At 41.2% G+C, this 18,819-nt stretch overlaps 1 protein-coding gene across 3 annotated transcripts in view; it reads right to left on the bottom strand.

The window, feature by feature from the left end:
- LOC122882637 (suppressor of tumorigenicity 14 protein homolog) overlaps window positions 1-18,819 on the bottom strand; it is an 81,104-nt gene that overhangs the window by 52,965 nt on the left and 9,320 nt on the right. The window contains exons 8-22 of one of the 3 annotated variants that reach the window (XR_006379414.1): window positions 18,245-18,381; window positions 17,210-17,307; window positions 16,807-16,907; window positions 16,054-16,187; window positions 15,775-15,879; window positions 15,240-15,347; window positions 14,914-15,030; window positions 14,061-14,186; window positions 13,781-13,964; window positions 12,512-12,783; window positions 12,241-12,374; window positions 11,336-11,532; window positions 1,492-3,840; window positions 704-993; window positions 9-290 (exon numbers count right to left, since the gene is read on the bottom strand). Coding sequence is in view for 1 of the 3 variants with exons in the window: in XM_044210222.1 (XP_044066157.1) it covers window positions 11,371-11,532; window positions 12,241-12,374; window positions 12,512-12,783; window positions 13,781-13,964; window positions 14,061-14,186; window positions 14,914-15,030; window positions 15,240-15,347; window positions 15,775-15,879; window positions 16,054-16,187; window positions 16,807-16,907; window positions 17,210-17,307; window positions 18,245-18,381 (1,678 nt within the window). In the remaining 2 variants the exon portion in view is untranslated. The remainder of the gene's footprint in view (window positions 1-8; window positions 291-703; window positions 994-1,491; window positions 3,841-11,335; window positions 11,533-12,240; window positions 12,375-12,511; window positions 12,784-13,780; window positions 13,965-14,060; window positions 14,187-14,913; window positions 15,031-15,239; window positions 15,348-15,774; window positions 15,880-16,053; window positions 16,188-16,806; window positions 16,908-17,209; window positions 17,308-18,244; window positions 18,382-18,819) is intronic. The other 2 variants (XR_006379415.1, XM_044210222.1) reach the window with 2 other exon arrangements.

Here is an 18,819-nt window from a genome sequence, read left to right on the forward strand (position 1 = left end):
AAACAGACCTGTGGTTGCTGTTCCTGCTCCCGTTTCTGCTCCGGCTGTTGCTGCTCCGGCTGTTGCTGCTCCGCCTGTTGCTGCTCCGCCTGTTGCTGCTCCGGCTGTTCCTGCTCCCGTTGCTGCTCCGGCTGTTCCTGCTCCCGTTGCTGCCCCGGCTGTTCCTGCTCCCGTTGCTGCCCCGGCTGTTCCTGCTCCCGTTGCTGCCCCGGCTGTTCCTGCTCCCGTTGCTGCTCCGGCTGTTGCTGCTCCGGCTGTTGTCCCGGCTGTTGCTGCTCCCGTTGTTGCTCCTGTTCACAACACATGATCTACATTTTAGAGTTTGAATAAGAAGCCTGCTAAGAGCTTTGCTTCTGCCCTGGATTTTATGGGGACAACTGGGCGAAGTAAGGTTGTAGTGACATTTTATGTTTTAAAGGGGACACTGTTGCAAAGGCGCTCTGACTCAAACCCTGGCCTAAAGGAAAATGTCCTCTTCTGGTTCCTAAGTGTGGAAAGCTCAGAGAGAGTCAGAGGATCACCAAACTCAGGAGGATTCATCCTCTGGGGAACACGAATGTTTGTATAAACTTTCATGACAATCCATCACGTTTGTTGAGTTATTTCAGTCTGAACCAAAGTGGTGGAAGCTGCTAAAACTCCAGATGAAAATGACAAAGACACATGAAGCTCAACATGGAGCCAACAGCTGTTGATTATTTACCTGATTGGCTCCTGCTGCTCCGGGACCAGTGTTGTTTTCAATCAGTTTTGAAGCAACATCAAAACATGTTTCCCACTGTTCATCAGATATTTTGCTCTCGACATCTTCAGTCAACTTTTTTTCGCTGCTGTTGTCAAAATCTCTTTCAGTACTTTCTTCTCCTCGTCCAAAATCACTTTGTAATATAGAAGTTTTCTGTCACACTTTTTCTTACAGCAATTCCTCCATGCAAATGATGACACTACGGTGGCTACAAAAAGGGCACATGAGAGTAGAGAGATGCCAATACCCTGAAAAAGAGTTGGTTGAAAAAAACAACAAAGATGGTTATATTAGCACCACAGAAGCTGAGAAACCTGCAATAGTTTGATTCCGTTACCATGAATCAGAGCCCACGTATAATCTGCCTGACCAAAACGTTCTGTATGCACACTGTATATACTCTCTCCTGTGAAGTTGCTGCTATACTCTTATTAAATGAAGACTGATTGAATTATCTTGTTTTCTCTGGACAACAATTTTCAGTTTTCTGAAGATAATGGCTTAATTATTACGTCATCTTGAGAAAACGACCTTGTGTTTTTTTAAGATAATTATCTCATGATCTCAAGATAATGAATAAAATTAAATAATTACAACCACGGCCGTTCTCTGCCTCCGTATACAGCATTACTATGTTTAGATACTGTGTACAGATAAAACTCAGGCTGCTCTGATGGAATAACACCACAGTAAAATAACAGCATGACACAGACTGGCAAGATGTGAAGAAAGCAAGAAAAACTCACCCAGGATGTGTGTTTCAGTTTAGCAATGATTGTGTGTTCCTCAAGTGTGATGTCTTTCTTGTCTTTGCAGGCTAACTGTTTCTGTTGTTCAGAATGATCATTGTGACAGCAAACATACCAGTCTCCATCCATTAACACAGATACAACCCACAGCAGACCGATGAAAACTGCCTTTATAATGTGATACAGTAAAACACAGAAAAATTTGCAATTTTTTGCACATGTATATTTCCAGGCTCTCTGAAATTTCTTGTCCATCCAGAGTTGCAAAACGAACAAAATTAAAAATGGCAGAAACAAGTATGAATAGCAGACCAAAGCTTGACGCTCGCACGAGCACTCCAGATTCTTGTCAAGCACAACATTGTAAATAAAAATCACAATGATTGCGACGTAGGTGCTGAGTTGTTTGAGAGCTGCTTTTGGAAAGATGTTCTTCATCTTTGGTGCGGAGTTTGCATCTGCTGAGAGCTGCTGCTTGTAACCTCTGAATATACTTACAGGAAACAGGAAGAAAGCAAACACATTTCTTCATGTCCAAGAAGTATTGGCCTCATCTTTCACAAAGAGGTTGTGGTAAATAGCTGACTGAAAGTTAAAGTTTAGGCTTTTTTGTTTTTTATTTTGTAGTCATTTTATGGTGAAAATTAATGCACAGATTGTAACAACAATGCAACATGCATGAAAAACAAGAACAGATCAGAACAGCTGCAACAATGTAAGAGCTGCACGATATGGTAAAAAAAAAATCATATTCCGATTATTTTGACAGATATAACGATTGAGATATGATTTATGATTAGTGGGATTGATCATTTTTGCATCACAATTTTCATTTTCACTGAAGAACTATTAAAATCATGATGATATGACATTTGTTGGGGTCTGTACCAAACAAACATGTTTTCTTACATCTGGAGAACAAGGTGTGCAGGCCGGGGCGTCTCTGCAGCGCTTCATTATAAAGCTGTTTTGTCACACATTTTACCTTTATCAAAAAATGGATGCTTCTGCGATTTGGATAATATTTTCGATTAAATTATTTTTTTTTTTGGTTTAGTGAATTTTAAAACTGCAAAAGTAGATACATGTGAAGATGGTGCAAAGTACAATGCTACAGTGGCAGGATGTATACAATTGCAGATGAGTGTTAGATTCACTGAAGGAAATTATGGGCCTGAGAAAAAGAAACCACATGTGCTTGTTGTTTGCTGAGTATCTTTTCATCTTGCAGATGCCAACACGTCCAACTCTACAATGCACAATGTGTGCAAAGTGTTTTTGTGGGGGGGTTTCCACTGAAGGTGCCCACCTGTTAGAAAAACAAACCAAAAGAGCCTGCAGAGGAGGGCATGTTTGCTGATGATGTTGGAATTTCCTCCAGCAGTCACCTGATAGATAGATTATGTGTGTGGATAAGCACATGGATAACGTCCGTCTCGCCCCAGCAATCCCCTTCAGTGTGCCTAGACAAACTAAACACTCTGAATATCCCAAGTTAGTTTCTGGGTGTAAAGTCTTGTGAGGCTGTTGGGCTATGACTACTCACATTACACATAAATGCAATTAGGGATTCACAGGTTGATCAACTTTACCAGGATTTTGCACCACCGTGTAGAGACCCTCTGATGGGCAGGTGCTTAAAGTTAAAAAGGGCAACCTTTTCAAACACAATGTAACATGGAATATTATTGTCCCCCACCCAATTTGCAAAGTGAACTATTAATGACACAAAAGTAGCTTTGAATCAGAATTCTAGCTTTAGCAAAAGCTGTTTGATATTGCATGCTTTTAGACTCTCCTCAAATACAGGCCTGTCCTCTATTAAGATGCCAAAAGAGAAAAGATAGAGCAACGCTATGGAACGCATTTGATCGCAACAATGTTATTCTGTCCTCCAAACTAATACTCAGGCATGTGATTGGCAAAGGTTAAATAAAGCAGGAAAATATACAGAGCGCAGAGCAGGGCACGCCACACAGTGACATTTCATACATTTTCCAGAAATCTTCTAGGCCCCAAGTTTGCTCCATTGTGTTGTAGTTCACGATCTAAGGACCCAAACGCAAGACACAGCGAGGGGGAGAACTGGATCGTTAGTTTAACAGTCTTTATTTAAATATGGCAAAAGATCACTGGTAGAGAAATGCTTTTCCAGAGCAGGCGAGGCAGGTGTAGTCCGCTGGAGCCAGTAGGAAGACTTTCCGACACGGATCGTGGAGAACCGGCTGGGCTCAGAGGACGGAGGAGGTGAGAGTGTGTTCTGGATATGGCTCGGGTAGCGCAGGAAAGGCAGCTTGCAGAGATCAGGTAGAAGAAGGTGGCTGGGATCTCCAGCAGGGAGTAATTCTGCAGCAAAGACAGACAACAAAAGCGAGCAACAAGAAAAACTTGGTCGAGGTTTGCGCCGTAGCGAAGGTACTGTACTGGTGTAGACGATCTGGCACTGGTTGCATGGTGGAGCCGGGTAGATATACTGTGGGGTTGATTGGGTGATGAACGTCAGGTGTGCCGGTGATCAGCAGCAGGAGGGAAAACCAGAATGCCCCGCCCAGGCCATGCACACACACACACACACACACACACCAAGAGACGAACAGAGGACTGACAAGGAATCACTGTCCTGGACATTGGATGTCACATTTCCCTTGATTATAGACGTTTGTACTTTCTCCGCTTTGCTCGGCTCCTTCCCAACAGTTACACTGGCTGAGCTGTGAAATACAAGATTTCTGCCGAGTCTGAAACAGCAGCAATAAGAAAACTAATTAGCCAACGTTTATTCTAAATAAACTTGCAAGTGAACTTTTCATGGTTTGGTTGACCCCTAAGTTCCAGAAACAACTAGTTTATCATACACACATTTTAGAGGTTATCCAAAAGGAAGTTATCACTTAAAATGGTTCACATATCCTTCTTTACCGACCGTAAGATTCTTATTAATAATATCCCAAATATGTATCTGATATTGTCAACATTAATAAGGGAAAATGTCTGAATAATTGGGTGTCTTAATCATGACAAGGTGTGCATTAAGTCAGGGAATTTTGGGCAGCCATAACTGTAGTCCTTATTTTATAACATGAGTCACTGCAGTCAGCAGTTGTACAAAGCTCCTCAGTCCTACTTTCTCTGCTAAGAATTATTTGAGTCTTAAATCAAACCATTTTTTACTGGCTATGTACAGTTTCAAACATTCGGGACTTGGCTTTGTGCACGGGAGAATTGTCGGGGCATCAACGCCTCATTATTATGAGATCGAGGACATTACTGAAGTGAGTCATGAAATTACTAATCTCTCAAAATGATGACTTTCATGTCTGAAATTCAGCGACTTTACTCTCATCAGGACTTTTTTTAAATCACAATTCTTGTAATAAGATAACCAGTATATATATTTTTATACTTTAATTACTATTAGTTCAACATTAGCTTTACTATGAAATCTCTCACATCTGAAATAGTCTTCTGAAGATGAGTGGCTGAAAACTTCACTTACAGTACAGTTTTACTAGAACTTGATTCAATGTATTTGACTGTAAAGCAGTAATGAAGAGGGTCAGTGGTAGCTAGTTTCCCTTCATGGTTTATTGGAAGTTAGTTAGTAACATAATTGGTTAAAACATGATGCATATCTATTATTACAAGAGAAATTTACAAACAAAATTATAATACACATTTTTTTAAATCTTAATGACGTCTCTTTTTACACACTTAAGTAGATTAAATGCAAAGTGTTAAATCAATAAAAAAAGAAGAAAACATTCAATCATTCTGCATGATTGGCTTTTTCATTATATTGGAGAGCTGAAGGCTCAATACAGAAAATATAGAAATAAAAACTGTTGTTTCCTGCAAACACTTTTATCTCGTTGTTGTTGGCTGGTTCTGAGACGGCTGTTTCCACGCTCTGAAAAAAAAAAGAAGAAGAATATAGCAGTTGGGGTTAGAAGCCCTCAAATCTTCTGTTTTGATATAACAAAGTGAAAAATACTAATTATACCATTATACCAATACTAATAATACCGTCAGATGTAAAAGTTAATTACATGTACTCAGGTCAAATTAATACGTGCTTTAATCCAAAGTAAAGGCAGTAGACTTTTGGAATTCAATAGTGACAACTGAAGAGTGAAATGAAGACAACGCTGGAAAGAAATAATGAAAATATCACAAGAGACATGAGATTTTCCAAACTTCCAGAAAACAGATAAATGTGGAGGAGGAAAAGTTGAAAGTCTCCAAAATGGAAAGACTCTTAACTGTTCTGAAGCCCTGAACTGGAGGAAATGCACTTGGTCATATTTTGAGTAAAAGCTTCCAGTGACGTCACGGCTGCTCAGTCAGTTTATAGTCTCCAGAACACTTCACAGGCCGTGTTCTGACAATTTATATGATTGTGATCCAGGTTTAAGACCAGCCTGTGAATCAATCAACTAATAAACAGAATAATGAAAATCAACAGAAGCAGCACATGCTCTTCACTTCAGAGGTTTGGCTCTTGTGAACATTTTCATGATGAACAATACTGAAAGGAACTCGTGTTGATACAATCCCTGTTTTTTGCAATTTCTACAAGCAGTGCTGAGCTATACACAGTGATGAGGTACCTAACTAACGGACAGGTGTGAATTCTTTACCTGCTCTTATGTTGCTCCTTGTTATTGTTGCTCGTCTCGTTCAGAAATGGTTGGTGTAGATGCTTTAATCAGTTCTTCAGCAACATCAAAACAGTCTTCCCATGGTCCATCACGTATCTTGTCCTCGATTTCTTTAGTCAGCTTTTCTTTTGCTGATTTCCTCAACATCTCTTTCAGTACGTTTTCCTCCTCCTCCAAAATCAGTTTTTTGTACATTTTTTTTCTGGAACATTTACTCCATCCCAGTGACGACATCAGGGCTGGCACACAAACGATACCGAAGAGCAAAAAGGAGCCAATGACCTGAAAAGGAAACATCCAAGATGGTTATCTCATCACAGCAGCACAGTGTCCTACAGGTTAATACACGCAACATGCGTAAAAGATAAAACACTCACCCTGGAATAGTTTTTCAGTTCAGCGATGATGACTCGGTCCTCTTCAGTGATCTTCCCCGCGGCTTTGCAGGCTAACTGTGCCTGTTGTTCAGAGCGATCATTCTGGCAGCAAACATACCAGTCTCCATCGACTAACACCGATACAACCCACAGCAGACCGATGAAAGCTGCCTTGATAATGTGACGGAAGAAAGAACCCAAAAAAGTGGCGATGTGAAGCCAGCCACTGCCTCCAAACGCACCTGAACACAGGTATCTACAGACTGTCTGAAATGACCTGTCTGTCCAGAGTATAAAGAGAAATATTATAAAAACTGGCAGAAGCAGGTACAAATAGCAGTCAAAGTCTTGTGGTTTGCAAGTGCACTCAAAGTCTCTGCCAAGCAAGATAAAAATTGCAATTACTGCGATGTAGGTGCAGAATTTTCCACATGCCAAGTCTGTCAGTATGCGGTCCATCTTTGCTGTGCAGCTTCAGCGGACAGCCTGCAGCTTCTACCCTCCGAGCAGGTACCAACACGAAACCATGCATTTCCTGTTTTTGACTGTGAATGCACAATTGAAACTGACTACTAACACTGACTGGTTTTTGTGTTTTTGCTGCGCAAACATTTTTCCAAACAATAAATGAATCATGTAATAATAATAATAATAATAATAATAAACTTTATTTATACAGCACTTTTCAAAATCAAAGTTACAAAGTGCTTTACATGGATGAATCAGGGTTAAAACGTTTCAGGACTGAGGCAAATACAATCAGGCATTTAAAAAATACAGCAATACAACGAAATATAATGAAACCACCACAATAAAGATTATCACTAATAATAAAACAGATACAATATGTTGGCAATAAAAGTACTAGAATTAAAAAAAAAGATTTTTTGAGAAGATAGCCTACGTTTTGAGAAGTGATTTAAAAGATAAAGTATGATTTGTTCAGATTTGAGTTCTTTGGTAGAATATGAAATGAATTGTGGAAGATTCTAAAATGCACTTGTTCTGTTTTGTGATATTTCCTATCTTGTCTGTCCTGTTCTGGCATGAAAACTGCGTCAGTTCTTCCTGGGTCATTCCCCTGAAAGAAAACTTTATTTGAAGCATTAAGGTGCATTTTGAGATGAGGATAAATAGAGGAAAAGAATAATGTTCAGGTTGTTGTTGTATTAAAGCCCTGATCCGTATGGATTCACTTCCACAGGCTGTTGACCTCTAAGTGGACGGAGAGCCGGAGAGTCCAAAATGGAGAAAGCTATCGTGTCACCATCCAGTTTAATTGAAGCTCCTCTGTCGGAGCGTAAACTGCTTCACACACAGTTAGGAGTCGATGGTATAAATACGTCTTTAGCCGGAGATATACTTGCTTTAAACTGCGCTTTCACGTACGCACGATGGCGGCCTCGCGTATCCCGCGTATCTTTGGAGTGTCGGTTGTGCACGTCCTCAGCAATGAACGCGCCACGCCTGCAAGATGCACGGTGTAATCCCCCAGTAACACGCACCTATCACGCGAACCCGTCGTCCGGCTTTAGAGCTGTTGTCTTCTAACTGAAAGCTCAGGCTAACTCCAGCCACAGAAGCTCAACAACTAGCCACTCAATGTCTAATGAAAATACAAAAAGAAACTTGTGCACTTTAGCAGCTCTGTTACTACAATAACAGTTTTGCTAGGTAGCTAACAATGCAGGCATATCCACAAAATAACACGCAGAGATGGACAAGCGAGACAAAACTAATTGTTTCACCTTGCTTGCTTGTTTGACGGGCTTTAAATCACTCTGCTCTCTCACCCATACAGACCATTCAGTGGTTGCACTGGTCTGTTTGACCCTGTGTGTTCAATCACTGGAGAAGTTTGTGAGGGCTGATAAAGACGTCCCGAGGTGGTTCGACGCTCGATGCTGGCATCCTAATGTGTTTGCACTGTAGGCAGAATAGAGTTGTGGGTAAGAAGGTCATGGGTACGAAGGTGTGCAGGACTTAAGGCGAGGCTATTCAGTGACAGCACGTAACTTCTACCCCAGAGCACAGAGAAAGGCTACAGGCTGAAATGGAGTGTTTCCTTCATGCGGAGTAGTCGTCCAGACCTGACGGACTGTGTGCTTCCTGTTTCTGCTGGTCTTTATTCTGCTTTACTTTTCCAGTTACGGCAGACGCATGCATTAGCACGAATGTGGTCTCATGGTTTAAGATGTGAAAACGGTCGTGTGGTTTCAAAATCTTTCAACGCAGCAACTCTGAGGAAATGATGTAGTCCATCGCTCAGAGTGCATTAAAACTGTAATAACAAGTGCACCATTTGTGAGCTCACAGGTGGCGAGACTGAAGCTTGAGTCAAATCTCGATGTGCTAAAGAGCCACATTGATACTGTAAAGTCTCCATTATGGCACAGAGGCAACCGTTGGTCCAGAGTGCGTTCAGCCTTTTGAACTGGTACAGTAAGTTCTTATTAGGGCTGCCACTTTCTTATTTTCAAAGTTCACAATACAGAAAAAATGTTTATATTTAATGTGTAATTATCTGTTTGAAATTCAAATTCCCATTGTATTAGTGCAACAGTCACTCCGATCTATGGATTTATCTCAGTAAACTAGATTATTTTCTTTGCTAACGCAAAACTAACCAGCCGTGCTGAACAGACAGACGATCAGAATGACACCAAACTATCTGAAAAGCAATATAAGAAAACATTTTGGATTTAACATCATCGTGGATACAGGTCAGGTCGCTTGCTGACTCAGCAGCTGCCATACAGCATCATTAGCTTGTCACTGACTGTCACCGCGGATTGAGAGATGTCAGTTCTACAACATAGTTTAGCATTCGTCCACACAGGTCGGGCTCAAATCAGTTCAGGCATTATGTGATGGTTGTTCAAACTTACGTCTCCATGTTTCCTCCAACACGTATGAGCAGTTTGTCGTATATAACGTGGTTTTCCGGAGAGTGGTGAACTGCGTCAGTTCATTTTACAGTTACTCAAAGACGCAAGAAAGGTGCCACGATGTGTGAATATTTAGATTTTGTTCATGAATGTTTTTTTATTGCTTGAGATTTACCCCCTAATAGGAAAACATCCAATTTCACCAAAAGAACAAGAACATTCATGCAAGTATTTGCAATCAGGCATTAAGAAGTTTCAATCACAGTAAAAACTTCAGCGTTCAGTACATTCATTACCTACATGTCTCTTTGATCCTAAAATGACTTTAAAGTCTCCCACAAAACTAAACTCAACTAATCAGGCCAACAAGACACCACTACAGGTGTTCCTTCCACAGCGGTGAGTTTGCTGTGGCATCCTTTCAATTCTGTTATTCTATCTTTAAAATTATAATAACCCAACCCAAACTAAAAGTACAGCTAGAATAAAAGCAAGGACAGATGCGCAACAAGAACTCCAAAACAGAATTGAGGAAACACTGTACAAATAAATACATTCAGCAGAAAATGTGTCACGGCAGAGACTGCAAAACAGGAATACAAAAATAATGGAACAAAAGCTAACTTTAACAAGGAGAAACCAAACAAACTGCCATGTTTGATTTCTGAAACTGATCCACATTATTGACTATTGAATATTGACACCAAGGTCCAATACAATATTTATCCAATTTATTGAAAATATTTTTTTGTTTTTGCTCAGTTTGCTTTGAAAAAGCAGCGCCCTCGGCCAGTTTTGTAAAGCACTTATTGGAGAGCACGCCGCTGTGCAAGAGAGCTCTCAGAAAAATATCTTCACACAATAAAATACGATCAAGAGCAAATCCAAATTCAGTTTGGGATACTGTGAGCAAAAGAAATACATTGAAATACATTTTTTATGGGAATTAGTCAGTTAAACACTAAAATGGTTGCATTTTGAATATATCATTTTCAAACTATAATGATAAAGTTTTCTTATTTGCAGGGATATATATATATATATATATATATATATATATATATATATATATATATATGTGTGTGTCTCAGGTGGTTCCTCAGCTTTTTAAGTTAAATATTATGGAGCTACAGTAAAAAGTCTGCAGCACCACAGCAGCCAATCAGGATCATTTCAGCTGGTTGACATCTTGTTAGCCGGGAGTCAAAGTGTGTTTGAAGAACGAGGCCGGACCTTTTGTTCTGAGCGTGTGACAGAGTTCAGTGTTTTAACTTCACCTGCTGATCCTGTTTAACTCGTTCACACCTGCTCTGCCGCAGAGTGTGTAAGTGCTAGAGATGTGACTACAGTTATGGAGAAACTGTAGTTCTGTTACTTCAGTGTATTAGCTTAAAGCAAAAACACACAGTGACCCTGTTCAACCAGCAGCTCTGCAGAAGACTGACGAAGTCATACTGAGGTCACGAGCTTTGAGCTGGAACGAACGTCGGCTCAGAGATGATTGAAGTGTTTTCCTTTTCGCCCTGAGAATATTTTTTAGTGTCATTTACAAGACGTTTAAACTTTAAGAGAAACATCAAGTGCTTCCATTACAAACATCCCAATTTACTACAAACTAATTCAGTAAAAACTGTGCATGTTTATACAAAGGCTCTGTGCATTTACTGAATGATTTTTTCGTGCAGAAGCAGCTGAGGTTGCTTTTTTTAAACCTGTTATCTCTTTAAAGCGCTGCATGCTCCAGCTCCCAGTTACACTGTTGAATGGCTGCTTCACAGGACAGCAAAGGCACGATTTGTAGACTTAAAAAAGCTTGATGAATGTATAATTCACAGATTGTGCTGTGAATAATAATAATAATAATAATAATAATAATATTGGTAATATTTTGGTCTGAAAAGTCACAGCCCACATTCACCTCCAGTCATAAACATCCATGAGAGGCATCCACTGCTACACGCCGCTCTTCTCCTTTATCCAGCTGCGATATTTGGTGATTCGGGTGTAGACGCCGGGTTTGTTCCTGCGAGCGCAGCCGTCGCCCCAGCTCACCACGCCCGCCAGGAAGACCCGCTCACCGGGGCCGGTGACGGACAGCGGCCCGCCGGAGTCGCCCTGAGAGAGTCAGAGAGGAAGCGTTTAACGACGAGTAACAAGACACACTGTTCAGTCAAAAAGAGCAGAAAGTAACCCTGCATCCTGGTTTTAGACCGGACACGCCCCCTTCACAGACTGAAATTCATAGAACCCTAGTGACACATGTGACCCATGATATTCAGGGGCGGAGCGTCCTGGGTTACGTCATAAATGACTTTGGCGGTGGTCTAAAGGGAAGAATTTTCTCTGGAAAATGTAAAATGACTTCTGTTGGAATAAACCGTGTAAAATGGGATCAACTGATATTGAAACGAAGTGACTGCACATGTAATTTACTAAATTTAATGTTAAGTTACTCTCTAAGTTTGACGCTGGCAGTCCTTTTAACAATCTGATTCAGAACGAGATATCTCTACAGGCCCACTGTCATGACGTCAGATTTGCTGCATTCCCACAATGTCGGCAGAATGAGAAGAACAAGGAAACCTTCAGAATTACTCGAATAAAACTACGGCTGACGGAATCCGGAGGCTGCGTCTGATAAATGTTGGTCAATGTATTGTCACTGCAGCAGTTTGATTTGATATTGGTATATTATTATACACATATGAAAGTACTGACTCTTGAGTGTTGTATAGTGAAAACTCGTCGTCATGTTATAGAAGTCCACATGTTGCTCCGAGTGTTAGCATCTCATGCCTGCTGTGTATTAGTAACGCGTGTTACCTGGCAGGCGTCCACGCCTCCTTTGAGGACTCCGGCACACAGCATCCTGTCATTGGCATCCGGCATCAGACTCTTGCACACCGTGCTGTTGATGATCCGAACCTCCGCCTTCTGCAGGATGGTCGCAGCAAGGCCTGACACACAGGTTGAAAGTGAATCTCAGATGAATCAGTGTAACTTAAACCCTGAACTCAAACCTGTGTCTGACAGAGAGCGAAAATGAAGAAGTTTCAATGTTGCGGATTCTAACACTGTCATTGTGTGAACTCACCTCCTTCTCTGGTGGCCCCCCAGCCGGTGATCCACGCCTCTTGGCCTGCTGGGAAGTCGTAGGTGGGAGAGGGCAGACAGATGGGCCAGATGTTCTGGTTGAGGGTGACGTCGCCGTCCAGCTCCATCAGAGCGATGTCGTTGTCGTAGGTTAAGGGTTTGTAGTCGTCGTGAGCGATGATCCGCCTCACGTTCCTCCTCACCGTCCACTCGTTGGTCTGACTCTGCACATGCAGACCCAGCAAGGCCTCCCATTGGTCCGCCTGGGAGTACCTGCATCAACACACACTCAAGAGGTCAGAGGTCACGTCTGCAGGAGGAAGCAGTGGAATGCATTCAAGAAAAAATTCTATTACCAGAAAACTGACAGTGAGTTTAATCGTGACTATTTCAGCCGTCCTGCTGAGCTAAACACGTACTGTCGGGGGACGAAGAACCACGAAGAACCACGTTCTACTTGAAGCAGCTTTAACGGGATTCTCCAGAATCTAAGTTAATCAAACACTCGTTGCCTGTAGAGTTGAAAGGTAGCTGCAGAAATGTGGTAGCTTGCTCCTGGTGGAGGTTCAGCAGCTGTTTGAGTTATCAGTTTCTGCAGCAATCTGTTGTTTTTTATTTTTTTGATTCATCACTTCATTATTTACTAAATTGCTTTATGTCAGAAAGAATGAAGGATGCTTAGCACAAGTAACCAGAGCCCAAAGCAAACATTCAAATTGCCCTTTTATGTCAAAGTACATCACAAACCAACAGCACAAAAATGATCAGAGCATCATTGAAAGTATCTGCCGCAATGCAAATATCACATCACAACGGGAGAAAAATCAACCTGGAGGCGATTTAAATCATTTCAGCAGAGAGAAACTTTTCCTTGAAGGTGTCTCGTTTCATTCAGTGAGATGCAGATTAATTGCCCTTCTATGTAAAATGGCCTTTAACTTGTCCCTCGAGGTGTGTTCAGACTGACAGCGAAGGGCATTTTGTACGTGTGTGTTAAAACGCTCATGTGCTTGTAGCTGCCAAAACATTATGAAATTATGTTATTTAAATGAATTCCAAACAAACTGCAATGAAAAACTAACAAAATGAGCTGCTAGAAGTTTTGGATGTAATGATGGAGCGCCGTCCACTGGACTGAACATTCATTTGTTCATTTCATTTGTAATTTTATCTACATTTGCCAAATTGTAATACATATGATTATAGGAAAGACAATAATTGTATCCATAACGGAAGGACTTGTAAAGTCTGCTAAACTTGGAGCTCCTACTTGTTTGGTCCGTTGTCCTGGACGCAGTGAGCCGCGGTCAGCAGCCAGCGGTTGCTCAGCACCGACGCTCCACACACGTGACCCGTACCCTTGATCTGGAGGCTGACCTGCCAGGGCCACTCGCCCTCCTCGGACGCCTCACCGCCCACGATACGAGAGCTCTGGTACGGCCTCGTCCCGCACTCTGAAAAACAAACACAAACGTGCAAAAATACACACAAATAACTACTGACATCACACTGCAGTCAGCTGTGTGTGTGTGTGTGTGTGTTAAACGTACGGCAGTCGTCTTCATCGGAGCCGTCCTCACAGTCCTGCTCGCCGTCACACTCTGGGTTCAGTTTGCTGATGCAGCGTCCGCTCCTGCAGCGGAAGGTGAACTCTGAACACTGCTGCAACACCAGAGCTGAACGACAGGACACACATATCAGCACTGACACTACACCACTAGTCTGCGTTACAACCTGCGGGTGTGGAGGCTCTAATGAAACTCTCTGTCCAGCTGCATTATGGGAAATGTGTTTTTGGAGTTTGACCCATACAAGGGACTAAAAGTCTGCTGCACAGATTTTGACAATTCTTTTTGAAATCTGTTTTTAACAAATACATCGACTTTATGAAAGTGCGATCTCAGTCACCGCAGTAGCCCTTTAACCAATGCCAAGCCTGTGTGCGAAATAACAAGCCTAAACATAAAACTGCTATTGATTATGCCAAAGATACGGGATTTCATGAAGGCAGCAGGAGATACATTATTCAGCCGGACTACATGGAAAATTAAAGCAGTACTAATGAAATGTAAAAAAAAATTGGAGAACTAGTTCACTTAGTTTATCTTTTCAGACCCTGTACAATATTCCTATACTACCTCCATGGCGTCTGAAATCGATTCTGACAGGTTCACTGACTTTACAGCAATCTTAACAGAGCAGTGTTGTGTGTAATACTGTATCTAACATCAATATATATAAAACATTTCCAAAGTAAGTTAAGCTGTCTCCCTCTGTTATCAGTATTGTGAGTAAATGTAAGACGTAAGTGTCTTTGACTGAACTTTGAATAAGATTTGCAATATGATTTTGCTTGTTTATAAGCACGCTTAAAGCATTTGAGTAAACAGCGTTGTTCCTTACATCTTTCACATTTAGACTCATCCGATCCGTCTGAGCAGTCGTCTTTTCCGTCACACTTCAGCTTCTCTGGGATACAGCGGTTGTTTCTGCAGGGAAACTCTCCTGGTTTGCATTTTACTACAAAGAAAAAGAAACATCTCCAACAGTGAGACACTGACCTAAGCAACACTTAGACGTTTTTACACCCTGAACTCCAGTATGAAGAGACAACATTATTTAATCGTTCTGTGGATATGCACATGAATGTCTCTGCACCTGCAGGATTTTCAACAGTTTATATTTTATGTATTAACAGCTGTATTCATCTACAGTTCAGTTTAACCCACCACACATTTCCTCATCAGAGTTGTCTCCACAGTCGTCAAATCCATCGCATTCCCAGAACTTCGGTTTACAGCGGCCATTTTTACACTTCATCTGAGACGCTGTGCACGCTGCGCAGAGACACAAAGAACAACCAACAATATGTTAGATCGTCTCTTAATACCTCCTGACTTCCTGTCTGCGGCTCTCAGCTCCGAGCCCAATGGTTCCTACTGAAGACTTAAAAAAAAAAAACACCTCACAAATATATAGTTTCATTTTTTTAAAAGTAAATTTCATAAAACAGCTGGACATTTCATCAAACAAACAGCAGAACATTTGTGCATTTGTTAGGGACTATTTTCAGTGGCGGATTAATTCGCATTATTTAGTGCTCTAGTGAATATATACAGCAGCAGGACGTGAGATGTGGTTGAACAGTAAGATTAATTAAATTAAGATTATTTTGTCAAAATACTATTTCCAATATGTTAGAATTTTTGTGTTTTCTGTGAAGATAAAAACAGTATGCATCCACTGTCGGTGGTTTGGACTCACTGCAGTGGTTCTCGTCGCTGCCGTCTCCACAGTCTTTCCAGCCGTCACACTGCAGAGTCTTGTTGATGCACAGGTTGTTGGTGCACTGGAACCTTCCAGGACAAGCTGATCAATGACATCAAACAGTCAGACACTGAACACAAAATGCCATGAAGGAACAGAATCAATCTAAAAACTGAAGGTATGCCTAAGAAAGTGGCCAGAATTTGCAGTTATTGGGTTAAAACATACAAACCACCGCTATTGTCTTTTAATTAAACCAAAATAAATAAGTCTTACGATTTGTCGGGATAAAGGCTTCGTACTCGGCGGTGAAACCCTCGTCAACGTAGGACGAGTCCGAGTTAAACTTGATGGTCATCATGTTGCTTTGGCTGGTGACCACGGTGCCTTTTGGCTTACTGCCACACAGTCTATAACACAGAGACACAAACACGACTCAGCAGGGCAGTTTCTGACTCTCTCTGAGGATATCTTGGTGGGAGGACAGACAAAATGAACCCAAACACAATGTTTAGGACTTGGACTTGGAACTTGCTGGTCTTGACTTGGGACTTGGCCTGGGACATGTGGGTCTTGACTTGAGATGTGTTGGGACTTGACTTGCAACTTGACTTTGGACTTATTGGTATTGACTTGTTGGTCTAGACATGGGACTTAGCCAAGACTGGAGACTTACTTGTGACTTGCAAAACAGAGACTTTGTCCCATCTTGGTGAGTCAAGACTCAAAGAGGCCAAGTGCGAGTTTAATGACATCATATCCCAGTCACTGCATTCATATCTGAATCATTTCGGTCCTCTCTGAGTCATTGCATACTTGCCCAGTCACCATTGTCATAACTAAATTATCATGTCTGAGTCAAATGTCCTACAAGTCACCAGTCATGTCACAGTCACGAAGATTGTGTTTACGTCACAAGTTCCAAGCCCTCAGAATTCGAGTCTTCCAGTCTGACCATGGGTGATAGAGAAGTATACGGAAAAAGCTGTATGAGAAACAAAAGGGGGAACAAAACCACTTATGGCTGACCTTTGACCGTTGACGTCAACATAATCATTGGGACATTCGCTACTGTATTTTCCCAAGAGGAACTTGTTGAACTGAACCTTCACAAACTTTTCCGTTGAGGCCTGAAAAAAGAAAGATAATGGAAACAAGACAATTATACAATTATTGTAATTCTGTAAGAGAATTACAAATTCCCAAATTAGGTGAACTTGTTAGCAGTTACAGAGCAACATGATCGTTCCACTTGAGTCGTGTTTGTGTCCACCTGATGAATGTAAGTCCAATATTCACTGTCTCTTTTAGCTCTGGTTTGGTCTCCACCAACTCCTGAGAGAAATATCTGGCTCTTTAGCTGCCAGATGTCTAGCAAGGCTTTACTTGTTATTCTCAGAACATAAAATGTGGGAATAAAATGTGGACTTACCTCGATGTTCCAGACACATGTGGTTTGTGGAGGATAGTTGGAGGGGAAGAAAGGTGAGGAGAAGGAGCCTTTGTCTCCAGTCAGTGTACCTCCGCACTCTGAACAGGACAGACAGTTCACACTGACATGTTAGACAGTTAGGAGATGATCTCACTACAGAGGCTTCGGCTAATCAACTTCAGCTAATCAACTTCAATTCCTGACTAATAGAGAGGTCAGGGGTCAGAGGTTACACTGATATCCCTGTGATGTAATAATCGTGAAGATAGAGAAGTAACCTCAGATAAAAAAAAGACGGTAAGAAGAGTAAATTCTGTGAAACAACTAATGCAGTTTGGGGCATTTAGACTGCAAAATGATTTACCTTACTTTAATTTGTTTCATCAAAGCACGTGAACACATCTGTGTGGTGTTTCCAATAAGCATCTAATGATTTCAAGAATCTGGAATCAAGTGTGATTTTGTTGATTATAGTGCAGTGAAAGTGACATTTGGCTGGAAAAGTTCTGACACAAGAGAAAACTGCATCTTTACTTATTTTCACTTTTATTTTCATTGATTAATCTCCAGATTGTTTTTGATAGTTGATTAATCGTTTGGTCTTTAAAATGTAAGGAAATGGTTAAAAAAAAAAAGCTTTAATCTTTAAATTGTCTTGTTTTGTCCAACCAACAGTCCAAAACCCGCAGATATTCACTTTGTCACATAAAACAAAAAGCAGGATTGAAAAAAATGACTCTAATTTCTTTAAGCAAAACAGTTGCCTAACTGAAACTAATCGTTCCAGCTCTAAATGGAAAGCAGTGCAGTTATGTTTACCCACTGGCTGAATGGTTTCTTGTTTTCCAAAAATTCATTGTGTAGGAATTTTTTGGAGAATTTATCTTTGGAGCAAATGTCTTGAAACAAGATTCTGATTATATTATATTATTAGAGATCACCACACCAGCGTCGAGAACAGAGAGACATGACAAAGAGTTTCCCCTCGAGGATCAATAAAGTATTTCTGATTTCTGACTGGATTTCCTGTCGTACTTAGTTCAGTCGGAGGGATCTGGGAGTAGGTGGCTTTGAAGCCGGGGAAGTTGTTCTTCTCGCTGGTGACCAGAATCAGCAACATGACGTTTCCAGAGGACATGAAGGACAGAGAGCGTTGAGGGTATCCACACTGTCTGAAGAGGGACCACAGAAACATGCAGCTGTTAGGACCCGTGTCTGACTCAGATCTGATCTGTTGCTATTAGAGCCTGACCTGCATGCACAGAAAGATGTACACCTGTACAGCCTAATGCAATCCAATACAACTCAGCTCTGCCATAAAATCTACTTTTACAGTTAATTCAATTATACGTTTTAGCATTGAGGTCCCAGTTAGTGACGATGTTGTACTGGACTGCCTTATTTTGAGGTGTTTCTAATATTCGGACTCCCTTGTGTATGTAAATAAGGAGGATGAAAAATTAGCAACAGCTCTCAGTATAATGTAGTCTAGTACAACACCACCTTTAACTCTGAGCTCAGTAATAAACAAATAATCGAATTTACACATTTTCGGCAATGTCAACAAAAACATTACGAGGTTCGTAAAGATACAGACGGAATGGTTTCAG

This window comes from Siniperca chuatsi, linkage group LG10, assembly GCF_020085105.1.
Source record: "Siniperca chuatsi isolate FFG_IHB_CAS linkage group LG10, ASM2008510v1, whole genome shotgun sequence".
NCBI lineage: Eukaryota > Metazoa > Chordata > Actinopteri > Centrarchiformes > Sinipercidae > Siniperca > Siniperca chuatsi.